Source organism: Gorilla gorilla, chromosome 23, assembly GCF_029281585.2.
Source record: "Gorilla gorilla gorilla isolate KB3781 chromosome 23, NHGRI_mGorGor1-v2.1_pri, whole genome shotgun sequence".
NCBI lineage: Eukaryota > Metazoa > Chordata > Mammalia > Primates > Hominidae > Gorilla > Gorilla gorilla.
Genome location: NC_086018.1, coordinates 34,181,788 through 34,201,275, shown reverse-complemented (window position 1 = coordinate 34,201,275; position 19,488 = coordinate 34,181,788). Strand labels below are relative to the sequence as shown.

At 48.7% G+C, this 19,488-nt stretch overlaps 1 protein-coding gene across 1 annotated transcript; it reads left to right on the top strand.

Moving 5' to 3' along the window:
* The first annotated feature begins 1,557 nt into the window (after positions 1-1,557).
* APOL4 (apolipoprotein L4) lies at positions 1,558-14,659 on the top strand. The gene is given in 6 exon segments (XM_019018521.3): positions 1,558-1,823; positions 1,928-2,116; positions 4,440-4,486; positions 8,373-8,499; positions 11,898-12,034; positions 12,037-14,659. Coding segments are annotated over 5 exon segments (1,044 nt in total). The 5' UTR covers positions 1,558-1,823; positions 1,928-2,081; the 3' UTR covers positions 12,735-14,659.
* Positions 14,660-19,488: the final 4,829 nt, after the last annotated feature.

The following is a 19,488-nucleotide window of genomic DNA, read 5'->3' as shown; positions in this document are numbered from 1 at the left end:
GGTTGGACTGCCAGAACGAACCAACAGCATGTGATGTGCTTCCCCCTGCAGAGAGCCTATGAATGGATGCAGGGGGGCGCCTGTCCATATGGACAAGATAGGGCTATAAATGCTATCATCTTGCTGCGGCTCTTCTAGGCCTCTTTAGGGTTCAGGTATACTCCCTTCTGAGAATTTCTAGTCTAACCGGTTATCTAGCTTCACGTCCTGTTTCCACGGATTGTCAGTAACCAGCTTTTGTTGCAATTGTTACTGCTGATTAATATCTTGCTAATCATAGGTTATGGAAAGATTGTGTTTCTGTTTTAAGGCTCTGTTAGAAATTACTGATGCACACACTATATTGTAAATTCTTATCTCTGTATACTGTACTTCTACATACAAATGCACTGTACTTCTACATACGAATGTTATGTTAAAGAATTACTTCATCCCCATGTGACCATCCCACCTCGTACTCAAATGACCCTAAATCCCTCACTAACCTACCCCCGCCCTCACTAAACTGAATAATAAATGCTGGTATATCCAGTGCATTGTTGGCCAGAAGGCGGTGACCCCCCTGGACCCAGCTTTCACTATCTTGTATGTGTCTATTATTTCTCAACCGGCCGATCTGCCTAGGAGCAAAGAGAGAGCCCCATTGCACCGGGGGCTGCTGGCCAGATCCCGCAATAGGAAACATGGCTGAGACAGGGGAGTGAGAAGGGCGCATTGCAGAATGGTGCCTGTGGCATGATGCCAGCTTTGTAATCAAGAGATTCAAAAGCCACCTGTGGAATTGTGAGTATAACTACAGGAGTGAGAGCTTAGATCTCTGTGTTTGTAGAAGCAGAATCAAACCTGGACACTGTTGGATTATTAAAATCACCCGTTTTTCTTCAATAGCAGAGTCACAAGGGCAGATGTTGGCTTCCCGTCTGCTCTCCAAGAGCTGTGCAACTCTGGGCAAGTCACCTCCCCTCCCAGCCTGAGATTTTCCCCTCTCAGAAACCTGATAGAGCTGCCAAAAGTCCATGAAATCAGGGGGGTAATTTCTGTGAAATCTGAGTCATGGTCTTCTTTTTCTTTTTCTTTTCTTTTTTTTTTTGATGTGGAGTCTTGCTCTCTCGCCCAGGCTGGAGTGCAGTGGCGCAATCTCTGCTCACTGCAAGCTCCGCCTCCCGGCTTCACACCATTCTCCTGCCTCAGCCTCCCGAGTAGCTGGGACTACAGGCGCCCGCCACTACACCTGGCTAATTTTTGTATTTTTAGTAGAGACAGGGTTTCACCATGTTAGCCAGGATGGTCTCAATCTCCTGACCTCGTGATCTGCCTGCCTCGGCCTCCCAAAGTGCTGGGATTACAGGCATGAGCCACCGTGCCAGGCCTTATTTTTCTTCACCAAAAAGAGATGCCCATCAAGATAGAAAGCACTATAGCTGAAGCCTGTAACCCCAGTGCTGTGGGAGGCAGAGGCGGGAAGATCACTGGAGTCCAGGAGTTCAAGACAGCCTGGGAAACACAGGAGATGCTGTCTCTATGAAATCAAAAATTAACAAATTAGCCCAGCATGGTGGCGTGCACCTGTAGTCCCAGCTACTCAGATGGTTGAAGGAGGAGGATCACTTGAGCCCAGCAGATCTAGGCTGCAATGAGCTAGGATGGCGTCAAAGCCCTGCAGCCTGGGTGACAGAGCAAAACGCTGTATTAAAAATGAAATGAAAATGGTGATTTCTCAGCAGGAGCACACTGTCTCAACCCCTCTTTTCCTGCCCAAGGAGGAGGCCCTGCAGCGGCATGGAGGGAGCTGCTTTGCTGAGAGTCTTTGTCCTCTGCATCTGGTGAGCTTGGCTCAGAGCCCCGAGGTGGGAGGGAGGGCTCCCTGTCTGGGCTGCACAATTGGGCAGGGCTTGGGCTGGGCCAGGAGACATGTGGGTTTTTCTAGGAACCAAAATCACTTCCCGGAATTGACCAACTGGTAGACTCGCCTAGAGAGGACGCATTGTGTCCTAGTTGAGGCTAACAGTCAGTATCCAGCCTCAACATTCAGCAGAGGCCCCAGATCAGCATCTGAGCCAGGCCAACAATGACCAAGGAGGATGGGATCCTGGGTGCAGCTCATCACAAACGTCGGGTGAGTCCGAGGCCCCAGCTCTCTGCCCTCCTGCTCCTCTGCTCTCTCCTGGTCCTCCCAGTTCTACTGGCTCATGGTGTTGAGATGGTTGCCTTGGCCTAGGGGGTCACACAGTGAACAAAGCAGGAACAAGGGGAAGGGATGCCCCTCTCTTGTCATCCCTGTCCCTTACAGCAAGAAGCGCCCAGACGCCCCTCTGCATACTCCCCTGGTGAATGCTGCCCAGGACTGGGTCCCCCTTTTACCCTTGCTACATGGAGTCCCCAGAAGACAAACATCTGTGTGTCTGAACCCTGAGACAAAGGCAGGAAAGGGAAAGAGGGAGGCGAGTGGCTTTTGAGGAGGGGGCTTTAGTATGAGAGCTGGAGGATGGAACCCCATCAGGGGGCCCGGGAACCACTGAGCTGTTAAAATAAAGTCTGCAAACAAAGACCAGCTGCTGGAAGTGGGTGTGCTGGGGAGTGCGCAGAGACACACGGTGAGAAAAGAACAATGGTAATGCTTGGAGCCGCCCCTAACTGGGATGGGCCTGAAGTGGTATTTTTATTATTTATAGTATCATTATTAGTCATTTTCATCTTATTTGTACCCTCCCTCTATCTCTTCTCTCCACCTTTTCCTAACATTCTATCACCAGTTTTATGTCTTCCATTAGCAACTTTGTAGCTGTAAACAATTTACTTACAACTTTCTTACACCCTCAGTTGTACCCAGTATTTCTTAACTTCCATCTTTAAAAAATGACAATATTAATCCTCCTTCTCCTTCGTTCAGTGCTTCACATCTCAACTGCTACCTTCGTGCTTTAAAGTTTGTACTAATTGGTATTGATAACAAGAATATTTAGTTCTCAAATTTACATGTTGTGTATATATTTTTTGTCCTGATAAAGAGACTACTGAGAGCCAGTAAGACTGAAAGAATGGGCATCTTCATATACTGCTAGTTTGAGTGTGAATTGGTACAATTTGCATGCAGTGTGGCTCTAGGTATAAAACATTTTGAGATGTTGATACCCTCTGACCTAGTCATTCTACTCCTACAAATATCTTAAGGAAATAAAATCAAATATGGGCAGTTTTACATGAAGGAGGATGTTCTTTGTAGCATAATTTATATGAAGAATTAGAAACACCCTAAGGTCCATCAGCTAGGGGAGGACAGCAGAGGGAACAGGGCAGCGCCAGGAGGGCTCAGCAGCCACAGCAGGGGCTAGGCTGGCATCTGGCAGGATCCAGGTCTTTGTGGGACGAAGGATCTTAGAGAAGCAACGGGGACACAGGCTGTCCACTGCAGCACCAGTGAACTCACAAGATGAAAAATTGAGCACAGAGTGTGAGACATGGATTTGCAATGAGGAGTCATTTACCATGAGCGTGTATACATGACTCAATATTGTATATTTAAGGGAGTAGAGCACAGTCATTGAAGACATGAGGTTGAAGCAGAAGTCCTGGCTCTAGCAATAGAAAACACTGGCAAGTTCCCTAACTTGTGTGGATTCCTCTGTGTTTGAATGGGAAAGTGGTACCCATCTCCTGTCCTGTGTGTGATCATTGAATGAGACTCATGTCAGAAGCCCTGCACATCACAGGCCCGGCACGACTGCTCACGCCTGTAATCCCAGCACTTTGGGAGGCCGAGACGGGCCGATCATGAGGTCAGGAGATCGAGACCATCCTGGCTAACACAGTGAAACCCCTTCTCTACTGAAAATACAAAAAATTAGCCGAGTGTGGCGGCGGGCACCTGTAGTCCCAGCTACTCGAGAGGCTGAGGCAAGAGAATGGCGTGAACCTGGGAGGCGGTGCTTGCAGTGAGCCGAGATCGCGCCACTGCACTCCACCTGGACGACAGAGCGAGACTCCGTCTCAAAAAATATAAATAAATAAAATTAAAAATAAAAAAGGAAGCCCTGCACATCACAGACACTCAATACAGACTGGCTATCATCAATTAGTTGTCACACATGTTTCCGGTCATTGTTAGAACGTTCCTTCCCATCTCTATTTCTGCGTATAGACTCTGTAGTTTCTGTAATGATCAGATGGCTGCCCCTCCTCTGATTATCTTCTCCTCATTCCCCAACAGGACAAGCGGACTTTTCCTTGGTGTGAGAGTGAGGGAAGAGGGAGCTGGAATGAGTTGAGTGTCTGTAAATAGCAGATGATGGGGACTTGGTGATAGAGAAAGAATCTGGGTTAGGTTGGTCTTGGCATTTGCTGCCACCTCAGAGGGATCTGCAGAAGCCCAGCTGCTCAAGCCTCCCTTTGCCCATAGGTGGCTCACATTCAATCCCACAATTTGTTTTCTCTTCCTCAAGGGTGCAGCAAAACCATCCAGGCTGGACAGTGGCTGGACAGTTCCAAGGTAAGCCTCTCAGAGACCTGGCTGCTGGTAGGCTCGCCTCCTCTTCCCTGGCTGGTTCCTACCCACAGCTAGAATGGAGGGTGGTGTCTTCAAGGCTGAGTGAGCCCCAACGGAACCCAGATGGAGGTGGCTGATGAGACTGCCCCGAGCCCCAAGAGAGGCCACGTGGAGTCCCCTGACCCAGGGTTCTGGGGTGCATCTGCATCCTGACCTCTCCTCAGCGGGTCATGGCCCAGGTGCCCACTTCCTCCCTACCCTGACACCTAGCAAATGACTTAAGTGGGGCAGGACAGCCTTGGGGAAATGGAAACAGCAGGGTTGGCTTTTGAGGGTTGGCCAGGAGTAGCGGAGGGGTGGGAGAGGAGGTTGACCAGCAGCCCTGACCTCTCACCTCCCTCTCTGCTCCTGGCTGACCCTGGGGTGTTTCCAGCAGAGGCCGGTCCCCTCCCTCCAGCTCTTGCCCTGCACCAGCCCCTCTGCTCTGAGTGGCCCTGTGGGTAGAGTGACCCAGCTTCCCACTGAACTGGACCCCATTCTGGTCTTGGCCATGTCCCCTCTGTGTGACCTGGAGCTCCTTACTCCTCCTCACCTGCACAACCAGGATATTTGTCCATGTTGTCATGAGGATCAAACATTACATGGGTACCTGGGCCAGCCAGTGCCTGCCACACAGTACGGCCTCCCTAAGGGCTGGTTCCCATCCCCTCTACCTGACCCCTGTTGATTCTAAGTGGAAGCCACCCCCTTCCCGAGCTGTGTTAGGGCACCCACCCTGCACTGCCTGTCACAAGCACCTCTTTATCTGGGCTGAGTCCAATCATCGAAAGTACCCCTTGTCAAAGAAACATCTGAGGCACAACAACATTTATCTGAATAAGAAGGAGTTCATAAATAGAGAAAACCAAACTGGAGGAGGTTTTGTGTTATGATGAAAAACTGTGGAAGACAAGTGTTTATCGGGTGAATATGGAAGTGCAATTAGGACATTATTTGATTAGTTCCAGTGATTAAACTGCCTGTTTTGCTTTACCTTGTTGGAAAATTCCTGGTCATGTTGATGCCGGTGGGTTTAGGGAGGTCTCTGAATGCAGGTGAGACCGGACCTTAGCCTTGTCCAGGATTCTGACAACGAAGAGAGAAAGAATTTGAGGCAAAGCCAAAGCAAATTAGCTTTTATTGCAAAGCAGAAGCGCAGGCTCAGGGGTGGGAGTGCGGGCAGACTCAGAAGAGCCAGTCGGGCCCAGTGGGGTTTGGGGTTTCTGACTTTGTGGGTTTAGTAAGTTAAGGGGCAGAGTAAGCATAAGGATTTATGGGAAGAGGCGGGGATTTCTTGGAAGTGGGGGGCCACGCAGTTTTGTAGCAAGCATGGAACTGCTGTGGCGTGGGTGGGTGTAGGACAAGGAGGGTATGATTGAGTCTGGGATGAAAGGTGGGTCAGACCCAGTGCTGAGTTAGATCTTACTGGTCTTAGCCAGATTGGCCACTTCCTGTTTGTCAGGGTCCTCTGGGCCCATCCCCTCCCCCTGTCCCTACAGCTGGTTTCAGCAGCTCCTTCTGTGTCCATTATGTGAACCTGCTGCCCGGAGTTCTTGTTCTTTCTGTGACCTCCCAGTATCCACATCGCAGCGTGGCCTTCTGTCAGCTGGCTGCTCATGACTGGCCGAGGTTAAGCTGTGTTTGTGTCTAACAGAAGCGCCCATCTGATATGACCCCAGTTCAGTTTCATAGCTTGCAGTTTCATGGGGGATTACAGCTGTTCTGAAGGTCTGGTTGGTTTTGTTTGCCCGGGAATGTTTCAGGTCTGGTTTTTATTTTAATTTTGCTTTAATATTCACCATCCCCACCCCATCAATAAAACACAAATTTAGTGCTGGAGGTTCCCTCCATCCAGCCCTGAGTTTCCTTCCTCCTTTTGGTGAAGAAGGAAAAAGAAAAAACAAGACAAGCCCTCGCCCAGCCAAGTCAGCACTGCATTCATTTCCCTAAGCCCCATTTCCTCAGGACGGCTTCCTCCCCTTACAGAGTTGCCGTGGCAACCAAGTCAGCTCTGCTCAGGAGCCGCCGTGGACAGCAAACTGGGCTGTGCTGAGTCCTGTCCAAGACGAGGGGAGGGCAGGGAAGATTAGAAGCTGAGAGCTCTCAGCCAACCCCAGAATCCTTAGGAAGGGCTGGGCTGGGGGGCCAAGGAAGAAACTCTCCCTCCGAAACAAGATGATCTGTGGTTTACTAACGGGGCCAGCTGGGTTCAGAGGTGCCAGTGGGGAGCCGTGTACCCTGAGACCAGCCTGCAGGGGACAGAAGCAACACGGAGGGTCCACAAGGATCAGTGCTGAGGGTCCCACTCCCCTGCCCACCTAAAGAACCCCCTCCACTGCCCGTCTGAGAGAGCCCATGACCAGCAGGAGGAATCCTCTGTGCAAATAAAATGTTTAAAACCCCACAGATATACTACAGGGGAGAATGCAGAAACCACAGGCATTTTTTAAATATATGGAGTCTTCAAAGTAATGGCAAGGGAACGCTGGCCTTGAGTCAAATCCTGAGCTTCCTGCTTGCTGGGTTGGGTGGTGTCTCTCGCTGTCTGGGTCTCAATTTCTCCTTCTGTGAAATGAGAATGAGGCCTCGCACGTATGAGCACAGCAGGAAACAATTTTACATCATGTCCCAGTGCATACATAAATACAAACTGGTTCCCAGTCCCTTCTCTGGAATTCCATAATTCCCAAATCCCTGCAAACCACACATTTTTGGGGCAACTCATCTGGGCAGTAATCCTGCTATGTGCTAAGATGCTTTGTAGTGATAATATTATGTATGCCACTTAAGGTGAATATTCATTGGTTTCCTGGTTGAAACATTTGTACCTTTGATTACAAGGTGGGGCCCAGTCCCTGCTGGGAGTGGTCAGTGATAAACCATATGCACCCTCTGTCCCTTCTAAAAGATTGAAAATGCTGCCATCCTAAACACATCTAGATCCTAGGAATTTACATTAGTGTCTATAGATATATTTCAAGTATCTTACAAAAGAATACTCACTCTTGCTATGTTCAATATACTCTGATATTTTCAATGCTCTTTTCTTTTTAAAATGCTGCTCTTGACACAATGAACTATTTTCATAACCCACTGATGGGTCAAAATTCAGATTTTGAAGACACTGGTGTAAAGCGTTTGACAATAGGCACATGGCAGAACGAAGCGATCACTGGAATATTTCCCGTACATGGGGAGAAAACATGGTGGAAAGCTCACTTTCTGGTGATTCTCAGCTGAAATAGATCGGTTGCTCCACAAAGCACCGTGGCACTTCCCTGGTGAATCACTCTTCTCAGGATGCCTTAGTAAAACGCCACAGGCTGGGTGGCTCCAACAACTGATGTATTTTCTCACAGTTCTGGAGGCAAAAAGTCCAAGGTGAAGGTGCCAGCAGGGTTGATGTCTGGGGAGGGCTCTGCTCCTGGCTTGCAGAGGCTGCCTCAGGGCTGTGTCCTCACATGGCCTTCCTGGTGTGGTGTGTGTGTGTGTGTGTGTGTGTGTGTGTGTGTGTGAGAGAGAGAGAGAGAGAGAGAGAGAGAGATCATCTGTCTCTTTTTTTTCTTTTAATTGGACACCAGTCTTATAGGAGTAGGTCCCTACTCTTATGACTCTCTTTAAATTAATGACTTCCTTAAAGGTTCAATCTCCACATATGGTCACTGGGGTTTAGAGCCTCAGTATTTGAATTTGGGGGGCACACAATTCAGTCTATAGCACTGGTGCCTCCATCAAAAATACCCCATGTGACAGCTGGTTCAGGAGGATTAACATCAAACCACCTTATACTCAATGCCATTTATGTGGTAGCAAACTTTCTTCCAGTCTCATCCTTTTTGTTTCCAACTAGAAAAGAAACGCTTCACTGAAGAAGTCATCGAGTACTTCCAGAAGAAAGTTAGCCCAGTGCATCTGAAAATCCTGCTGACTAGCGATGAAGCCTGGAAGAGATTCGTGCGTGTGGCTGAATTGCCCAGGTAACCTCCATGGGGTTACCTCCATGGAGCACCCCGGTGATGCCACCCAGATCTCCCCTGGGCTAGTTTTCTCTGGCAGGCACACCTCCTCCAGGCAGCCCCCTCTGCTGGGCTTGAGGATGTCCCTCTCAGCAGTGCAGGAAGTATATTTCCTCCAAGTGCTTCGCTGGCAGTGAGTGACCTCACACTGAGGGGAGAAGAAGCCCACAAGGGCAGGGTCAGTTCTGCCATCTACTGGTGATGGGAGCTTTGCAAGCTACTTGACTGCTTTCTGCTTTCCTTTCTTCATCCATTGAGCTTTGTTTGAGAAAAATAAGATAATGCATGTAAAGTATTTAGCATAATGACTGACACACAGTAGGTGCTCAGTTAATGTTACCTTTTACAAAACTTGCTGGCAAGAGACCTGGGCTGAAAGTCTTTTTCTTAGAGATGGAAGCCCAGCAGGACTTTACTTGGGAAAAGTCAGAAAAATCTTGACCTGATCAATGTGTGTTCCTGGAGATGCTGTCTGGGGCCCTTTTCCTGAACCTCTGAGGAACTGCACAAACACAGTTTGCTTCTTCTGCTGACCCAGGACACAGAGAGGCTGGAATGGAGTTGGACAGAGCTGGGGTGGATCCTGGCTCTGTCCCTGCACAGCTCTGGGGCTATTGGTTTATGTCTTGGAGACTGGGACCTGCCATCTGTCCAATGCTATTAGTAATTCAATCAGATGGGAGTGTGGTGAAGGCCTTAGAATCAACTCCAGGTCAAAGGTGGGGAACCAAATAGCATGATGCCGCCCAAAGACCCAGAGAGACATTGCCAGGGGCAGAGCCAGGGGTCAGGATGGGGCAGGGATGGGCCTAGATTGGAGGAGCAGCAGGAAGGCTGGAGCATCAAGGCTGGGAGGAGGGTGAGAGAAGGGAGACACTGAAAGCATGAAATGTAACATGGTCATGGACTTGCAGAGGACCCGTGAGTAGGAGAGGGATATTTCTTCCCTCCCTGATTTGATCCCATCACTGATGGGCATAGTGGGCCATGGGTGACTGTTTCCCCAACACCACGCCTGGGAAATGGGGAGTTCTGGGTTGCCATTTGAAACCTTCTTCTGTTCTACATAGAGTAGAGGCAGTGTTTCTTCAGGCCAACTTCCAGAGTGGGGACGAGTGGCTTCAATTGGTGTAATTTGAAGGGTTCTTGGGAGACTCACAAGTCCCCAACCAAAGAGAAAAACACTTTCTCTACCATCTTGTCCAAATGTAGGTCTTTTCAACATTAGTGATTTATAGAGATGATTTTCAAAGTCCTCGTGAGTCCTCAAGAGCTTCCATGAAATTGTACAGGGCCTTGACCTGTATACACATGAAGCTGTCACCTGCTAAGGCATTAGTTTGGCTGGTGACATGTGAGAGTGAGACCCTGAAGTTTGGAGGTGCCAGGTCAGGAGGCAGTAAGGTGGCTTGAGAGTTCGTGTGCAGCCAGGATAATAGCCAGGTCTTCCACTTTTCAGTCATAGGTGGCAGTGGCTGGACCCAGTGGCCTTTAGTCAGAAAGTCAAAGGGCATGAGGCATTGGAAGAGAGAACATGCCAGGCAAACTGCTGTCTTCTAGTCTGAGGTTGTGTTTGAATTCTTAAGGACTCAGATTTAGGTGAACTGCAACGTTTGAGTGCACCCTTACTTCTGACACCGGTTGCAAACTTGAGGGGCTTTCTTAAGCCTCCCTCAGGTTGGATAATTCACTACAAGGGCTCACGTAACTCACTGATAACTGTTATTGCACGATTGTGGTTTATCACAGGGAAAGAACACAGATTAAGGAAGAGACACACAGGGCAGAGTCTGGGAGGGTTTCAGGTGTGAAGCTTCATTGTCCTCAGGACGCTGTGTTCTCCTGTGTCAATGTGGGACAAAACACATGGGGTGTTGCCAACCAGGGAAGCTCACCCAGTTAAGGAAAAATTCCTATGAATCACATTAAATCAGGAAGCAAGCCTTTATTCAGGGATTGTTGTTACAGGGGAGGGAGACTGAGCCCAGCTCCCAATACAGTAAAGTCAGAGGGGGAGTCACAGCCAACACCAGGGTAAGGGGCGGCAGATGGAACAGGACTGACAGGAGACACCAGAGTGGGGGGTTCCTGCTAAACTGGCCTAACAGAATGCTCCCTAAAGGCAGGTCAGACAGTCGCTTATCAAATGAATGGGTGAAGACCGTGATCAGAGAGCAAGTGTGCTCAGACAGCAAGCCGGGGGGATCCTCTCTAAATTGACTTTGGGGGATTCTTGCTGAGCTGGGGCGGTGCAGGCCCAGCAAGCATGGGATGGGCATGGAAGGCCAAGGTCCATGTCTAGAGGAGAAGAGGCTCAGAACCGCCCAACTGGAGTTTGGCCAAGGAGTAAGTCTTTCTCAACTCATGACAATGCAGAGCTCTTCCTGGGGCTGGATCACAAGCTACCGTCATGGCAGACATGGAGTCTCCAGCCCTTCCCCAAGGTCTAACCCCTTTAGTCCTCAGTTCCTCTGGAAGGCAGATGAGACACCTAATAGCCCTAAACCCCCATCACCCATCACATTGCTATACTGGCCTGTAGCCAAACCACCAGGGAAACAAAGACGCTCCTACCAGGCAGGACATTCCAGGGCCCCAGAGATCCCTTTCCAGGGGCCGAGGACAAAGGAATATGCTCTCTTCTAATAAAGCTAATTCATCACTGTTCTATGATCCTCTGAATGAAGGTCTTTTTGCTCTGAACCCACTTCTCTTTGCTTTTCTACAAAGTTTCCCCTCTCCACACACCCTGGTAGTGATGGCATTGACCTCCCTTGCGTGAGGAGCCATCTTTATCAAACACATAACCACTAAAGAGCATCTGAAGGTGACTTTAACTTATTTTTTCCCATACTGAGTAAGTACTGTGGCATATCTATGTTGTACAAAACATATTTAACCTTGAATAGAATTATTATTATTATTATTTTTTGAGATGGAGTCTCGCTCTGTCGCCCAGGCTGGAGTGCAGTGGCGTGATCTCGGCTCACTGCACGCTCCACCTCCCGGGTTCACGCCATTCTCCTGCCTCAGCCTCCCAATTAGCTGGGACTACAGGCACTCACCACCACGCCTGGCTAATTTTTTGTATTTTTAGTAGAGACGGGGTTTCACCGTGTTAGCTAGGATGGTCTCGATCTCCTGACCTTGTGATCCGCCCATCTCGTCCTCCCAAAGTGCTGGGATTACAGGCATGAGCCACCGCGCCCGGCCTTGAAAAGAATTATTTACCTTTTGAAACTTTATTTCCATTTGACTTATAGAAACAGCTCTGTGATTTATGCAGAATAGATCTTATTGAGCTCATTTTACAGATAAGTAAGCTGCCTTTCTTAATCATATGTCCTTTATTGGTACAGGGATGAGGCAGATGCTCTCTATGAAGCTCTGAAGAATCTTACACCATATGTGGCTATTGAGGACAAAGACATGCAGCAAAATGACCAGCAGTTTAGGGAGTGGTTTTTGAAAGAGTTTCCTCAAATCAGATGGAAGATTAGGAGTCCATAGAAAGGCTTCATGTCATTGCAAATGAGATCGAAAAGGTCCACAGAGGCTACGTCATCGCCAATGTGGTGTCTGGCTCCACTGGCATCCTGTCTGTCATTGGCGTTGTGTTGGCACCATTTACAGGAGGGCTGAGCCTGAGCATTACTGCAGCTGGGGTAGGCCTGGGAATAGCATCTGCCACGGCTGGGATCGCCTCCAGCATCGTGGAGAACACATACACAAGGTCAGCAGAACTCACAGCCAGCAGGCTGACTGCAACCAGCACTGACCAATTGGAGGCATTAAGGGACATTCTGCGTGACATCACACCCAATGTGCTTTCTTTTGCACTTGATTTTGACGAAGCCACAAAAATGATTGCGAATGATGTCCGTACACTCAGGAGATCTAAAGCCGCTGTTGGACGCCCTTTGATTGCTTGGCGATATGTACCTATAAATGTTGTTGAGACACTGAGAACACGTGGGGCCCCCACCCGGATAGTGAGAAAAGTAGCCCGGAACCTGGGCAAGGCCACTTCAGGTGTCCTCGTTGTGCTGGATGTAGTCAACCTTGTGCAAGACTCACTGGACTTGCACAAGGGGGCAAAATCCGAGTCTGCTGAGTCGCTGAGGCAGTGGGCTCAGGAGCTGGAGGAGAATCTCAATGAGCTCACCCATATCCATCAGAGTCTAAAAGCAGGCTAGGCCCAATTGTTGCGGGAACTCAGGGATCCCAAACGGAGGGACTGGCTGAAGCCATGGCAGAAGAACGTGGATTGTGAAGATTTCATGGACATTTATTAGTTCCCCAAATTAATACTTTTATAATTTCCTGTGCCTGTCTTTACTGCAATCTCTAAACACAAATTGTGAAGATTTCATGGGCACTTATCACTTCCCCAATCAATACCCTTGTGATTTCCTATGCTTGTCTTTACTTTAATCTCTTAATCCTGTCAGCTGAGGAGGATGTATTTCGCCTCAGGACCCTGTGATAATTGCGTTAACTGCACAAATTGTAGAGCATGTGTGTTTGAACAATATGAAATCTGGACACCTTGAAAAAAGAACAGGATAACAGCAATTGTTCAGGGAATAAGAGAGATAACCTTAAACTCTGACCGCCGGTGAGCCGGGCAGAACAGAGCCGTATTTCTCTTCTTTCAAAAGCAAATGGGAGAAATATCGCTGAATTCTTTTTCTCAGCAAGGAACATCCCTGAGAAAGAGAATGCACCCCTGAGGGTGGGTCTATAAATGGCCTCCTTGGGTGTGCCCATCTTCTATGGTCGAGACTGTAGGGATGAAATAAACCCCAGTCTCCCATAGTGCTCCCAGGCTTATTAGGAAGAGGAAATTCCTGCCTAATAAATTTTGGTCAGACCGGTTGCTCTCAAAACCCTGTCTCCTGATAAGATGTTGTCAATGACAATGGTGCCCGAAACTTCATTAGCAATTTTAATTTCTCCCCAGTCCTGTGGTCCTGTGATCTCGCCCTGCCTCCACTTGCCTTGTGGTATTCTATTACCTTGTGAAGCACATGATCTCTGTGACCCACACCCTATTCGTACACTCCCTCCCCTTTTGAAAGTCCCTAATAAAAACTTGCTGGTTTTGCGGCTTGTGAGGCATCACGGAACCTACCGATGTGTGATGTCTCCCCTGGACACCTAGCTTTAAAATTTCTCTCTTTTGTACTCTGTCCCTTTATTTCTCAAACCTGCTGACACTTAGGGAAAATAGAAAAGAACCTACGTGACCATCGGGGCAGGTTCCCCGATACCCAATGACCCCAGAGCAGTGCAGCCACCAGGGAAGGTGAGCCAGACACAGGCCGGGACAAAACGCAGACATTTTTTAGGGGAATAAAGAGGGCAAGGTAAAGTTTATGGAACTCAGTGTTAGGAACTTTGGCAGCAGGGGAGGGGTTACTCAAGATGGCAAGTGCGCCAAGGAGAAGGCAGAAATGCTGGGGCCTGGAATAAGGGAGGAGAGGGGACTGGAGAGTGTGGGGAATGGAAAGAAGCAGTTTACTCTAGACTAAAGAATATATTGGGGGAGGAAGAGAGGGAGGCACACAGGAACCAGCAATGAGAAGACCAGGAAAAGAAAGAGCTGAAAATGGAGAAAGCCACAGTTAGAACTGTTGGATACAGGAGAAGAAACAGCAGCTCCACTACAGACCCGCCCCCCGGTTTGATGTCCTTCCAAGAACGGAATCTTTCCCTGGTGATGGTCTCTCGCCCTGTCTTACCAGCATCCACTCTCCCTTGTCCTCCCAGGGGTGTATCTGAGTCAGCCAGTGGCTTCTTGATGATGGTGGTGGTGGTTGTAGTGTGACAGGTCCCCTTTAGGTTATTTAAGGGTGCATGTCCCCTGCTTGAACCCTGAAGGCCAGGTAATGAGCCATTTCCATGGTGCCCAGCTGAGGACCAGGTGTCTCTGAGAATCCAAACATCCTGGAGAGTATCTGAGAACCAACCAAGTAAAAGTCTCGTTGCTCATATATAGTAGACAAAGAGCCAGAAAATTAACTGAAAAGCAGTTTAGAGATTGGGGGAGGCCGGATCTCTCGAGCTGTCTTGCTGAGTGCCCTGTGTGTAAGTCCTAATAAACTTAGCTACTTGCCAAGCTGGACTTGTTTGAGTCATTCTTTGGTCTCATGGCTCCTTTCCCACTTTGAGGGCAAGTTCCTGTCTCAAGTTTTTGTCCTAACAGTGGTAAAGGTGATTGTGGTGATGTCAGCAGACAGCAAGAGGACTTGACATGGGGTCGGCCCTGCTTGGGGCCAGCGTACACTGAGGGACCGATGACATTTCAATGAAACTCCAAATGCTATATTGGAAACGTTGATGTGTGAAGAAAAATAAAAGCAAAACCAGATGCTAGGAACAAGTCAAGGAATGTTGTGGTGCATTGAGGAGATGAACCAGCCTGCAGTCAAGAGACCCCATCCCTCTGAGCCTCAGTTTCCTCATCAGCTGGGAAAGGGGGGCTGGATAAGATGATATCTCACATCCACCTGGCCCTCTTCTCTTGTATTCTGGAGACTTGTGTTCAAGCAACACTGACTGGTGACTGAGCCTTTGTGGTGCTGATATATGGGCTCCCCTAGGCTCTGGGTGCCTGACTTCTCTTCCTCATGATTCTTCTTCCAGGCTGTCAGGGAGCTAGGCCTCCATGGCCCCTTCTGCTTACTCTCCTGACTGCTCATTTCTCTGCGAACCCAGTGCCCAGTGGCCCCTGAAGCACTCAGGGAAAACTTGTAGACTTCTGGCTTGGCTCTAGTACAGGCGTGGTCCTGATCTAGCAGCCAGGGCCCAGGATAGACATGGGTCACACGAGGCTAAGATCAGAAGGGCCTGTGTGTAGGTTGAGAGAAAATCCATGAGACATAGAGGGACAGAGAGAGATAGCCAGACAGCAAATACCCTCATCCAGTCTACAAACACCCTCATCCAGTCAGCCTTGTCATTTCGCCAGACTCCTGCAAAAGCTTCCAGAATGGTCTTCCCTGTTACACAGCCCTTGCCACTATCCCAGCTCATCCTCCACACTGGGCCAAGTTGACCCATAAAAACACAGATTTCATCAAACACCAGCTTCCATGTCTTCAATGGCTTCCTATTACTCTTAGCACAAAAGCCCAGAGCCTTCATGCTGTCTAATGTAGGCTGCTGTGGCCTGAGTTCCCCTGAAGGGAGAGCCCTAGGCAAGGCTCCCAGGCAGAGGATTTGTTTGGGAAGTGATTCTAGGAGCAGGACTGGGGTACTGGGAGGAGTGACACAGAGAAGGATGGAAGGCTGATGCCGGGAGAAATTCTTGATAGGGTCACCCATGTGGGCGACTGGAGACCTCCTGAGGAGTCTTCAAGGAGCGTCTTCAGAATGTTCCTCTACCGGGAGGACAGAGGGAGGCCTGTAACCACTGCTCCTGTCCCCCATGGCCTTGCCCCAGTGGACATTAATTATCTGTATTTCCATGCATAGAATATAGAACTGCTGGGCACCTCAGCTGGAGCCCTGAGCAGGGGCAAGAGATACAGAATGCACAAAATCACCCCAGAACCTCTCCTAAGTCACAAATAAAGTGCACCCAGGGCCTACTTAGTCCTTTTTTGTGTAGCATCCTGCAGAACACTTGCCTCAGTCCCTGTAACTCTCCATCAGCCAAGGTTTCCCTGACCTTCAGTTGATTCATCTATTTCTTCCTGAGGAAGTCAACAGAGCAACGGCCCCCGACTTGCCTAACGCCAGGACATTGTGTTTCATTTGTTTGTCAATTGTTCATCAATTCCTGGATAATTCACATTCTTTTCATACATTTCACTTAAGCTTTGAATGTTTCTGGCACTGAGTAATTTACTTCTTCAGTGATCCAGCCACCATTTGCCCTGACACTTAGAGTTGAAATGCCATCATGCTACCTGCATTTGATGCAATTCCACTGTACTGCTAGTATTGCTTAAAAATTTTTCGGTTGCAAGCAACAGAAACATAATCTACCTGTCTTAAACAAAATAGAAGATTCATTGGTTGGGAACTGGGGCAGGTCACAGGATGGAAGGAAGAACAAAATCTACAGAATTCGGAAGGGCAGGAGCAGACCATTACCAACATCAGGAAAGTACGGTTTGCCCTTTCAGGGCTCTGCCCGTATCTGGCTTAGGTCCACACACTTTGATTCCTAGTGTCTCTGATTAAAGTTTCACATTCTCAAATGACAGGATAGCTTGGGTCAGTGACTGTTCTTGAACCAATCAGTCAGGCTATGGTACCAGGAACAGCAATGGGTAACAGAGACACAAACTCTAATGGGAAGCCTCTGGGCAAACAGTCACCTGAATTTGTGCTTATTGTATACAGTCAACTGCTTGCTACCACACACACATGTACCCTTCTTCTCATACAAACAAAAAGAACCCTCTTCGGCTGGGCGCAGTGGCTCATGCCTGTAATCCCAGCACTTCGCGTGGTTGCAGCGGGCGGATCATTTGAGTTCAGGAGTTCAAGACCAGCATGGCCAACATGATGAAACCCTGTCTCTACTAAAAATACAAAAATTAGCCAGGCATGGTGATACATGCCTGTAATCCCAGCTACTCAGGAGGCTGAAGCAGGAGAATTGCTTGAATCCGGGAGGCAGAGCTTGCAGTGAGCTGAGATCACGCCACTGCACTCCAGCCTGGTGACAGAGCGAAACTCCATCTCAAAAAACAAACAAAAAACTCTCTTTACCTGTTATGAATCCAGCCATCCGAAGGACAAAGACAAATGCACTTGCTTCTTCTCCAACGAGAGCCACACACAGCATCGCCCCCTTCTGCATGCTGAAGTTATGTCACAGGAGGAAGGCCTCGGCACACTGTCAATTTTTCTCTTGGTCCATTGGCAGCTCCTATCTCAGCATTTTCTGTGTGTATATTTGTAGGAAACAGAGAGGTGCGGTCAAGGCTACAACCACCACTGACCATTGCTGCCACCGTCACAAGTCTTTAACTGTTCCACTCAATGTTCCTCTTACTTATGGGCAAAGTCATTCTTGTGGGGTCTAAGCTCCTTGATGGTCTGGCCTCAGTCAGGTGGTGAAATTTCCTATTCACCTTTACAACTTGTTAGAGTATTACAAGGAGCAATCCTAGGGGATCCCTCGATTCCTCATGTCCTGCTGTGTAGTAACAACATGAGCTTCCTTGGATGATCCTGATCCATGATTATATCTAACCCAGTGACGTCATTGCTATCCCTACATCAGGGAGCATGAGAAGCCAGCTACGGTCACCTCTGAAACCACCTTTGTCAGCCTTGCGGGAGGCATTCCCACCTTAGATACTGAAACTTCTAGACTGAAAAGTCTCTGAGTTAGGGGTATTGTAAACAAGATTTTTGAAAGTGACTTATTGTTTGTAACCATAGAGCTATCACCCTCATCTTAACCTCTTACTGTCCAGCTCCGTAAATTCTGGCTATCACAGGAAATGAGGTAAATTCTGGGTATGAATTCAAAACATAGCACATCCTAAAGGCAGCTCCCAGCCTCTGACACGGAACTGAGTCCCCTTCGGGCCATTTCCATGCTCTCTAAGGCTGTGACTTCCGGGGTTGAGATTCACTGGACGATGCCAAGTGCTCAGCCTTGAGGAGGGATCCGCGTTGCGTGGTTACACCGAGCTCCACATCACGCACCTGGTTATGGAGCCCATTCTGAAAATACCGGGCCGCCCTGGGAACAGAGGAGACTTGCAGCCACAAAAGTGACTTCTTCCCTGTATATGAGTCTCTTGAGAGTGGAGACTTTCTAGTCAGTATTCACATGGGACAGGGGTAGTTTTTTTCTCTTTCCTTTTTTTTTGCTCTGGGCTCATTCTAAAATCTTTATCTGTATACCTCTTCCCTAAATATCTTTGTCACCAAGCCTCCAGACGTATTCCTTCTAAAATGCTGAACTTACAGCCAAATCCTCAACTGTTACCCAGCAAACAAGGCAGATCCTTCCCGAGGACGCCGCTCCTTCCAGGCAGCCTGGACTGTGAGGTGTGTTCCATTGCTCTTCAGGAACCATCCCTGAGAGGTGTTCCATAGCAGGCCAGGCCTGGTGGGAGCAGGTGGGCCAGGCGGAAAGCACAGCAGAATTTGAGAGACGTTGAGTACTCATAACTCAGTGTAAGCACCTGCATTCAGCCCTCGTGGTCTGTGAGTTATTTATCTCTATTTAGTTTTCGCAAATTAGAGTTAGGGGTCTGCCTTGTACAATCAAAGATGTCAATATTTAGAACCAAAGGATGGAACAAACTTGTTTCACAGCAGGGAACTCTTCCACATCTATTTTCCTCTTCCTGCTTTGGGGGTTTGCCAGCATGTGTAGTCATAGAGAGAGGCTGGGCCCATTTCCCTCTGTGATTCTAAGGCAAGTAGATTCTCCCCACTCCCTACCCCCACTCTGGCATCCAGGGCTCCTGTCCAAGAGCTAGGCTGGCTAATTGGCTGCTTCCACATGGGATTCTGAAACTGGAGCAAGTGAGGCAAAGCCCAGGGTGCTTAGAACCCATTCTCAGTGAGAGCAGCAGGACTGCCCAGGAGGAGAATAGAGAAGAGGGCGACCAAGTCCTGCACCTGCAGAGATGACGTCCGCAGGTGGCGGGGCAGCTCTGTGGCTGTGTCACTCCTCACAAAGCAGGGCTCTTGTGCTTGCAGCCTTGATGCCGTGTCACCGTCTTGGCTTCTTTTTATCTTCCAAGCCAAACTCCAGCCTCCTCTGCAGGTGGGGCTCTTCTGATATGATTCCAGTGAATTTCATGTTGTTTTCTGCCCTTAAAAACCAGAGATGGTGCCTCTGCTTGACCAAGAAGCCCGATCGATAGAGACTGAGAGCTGCAGGCTGTGTTTATTTGCTTCATTAACAAGAACACCTTAGGAATGGCAGCTTCCACTGATGAGCTTCCTACTTTGTTCTGCTGTTGG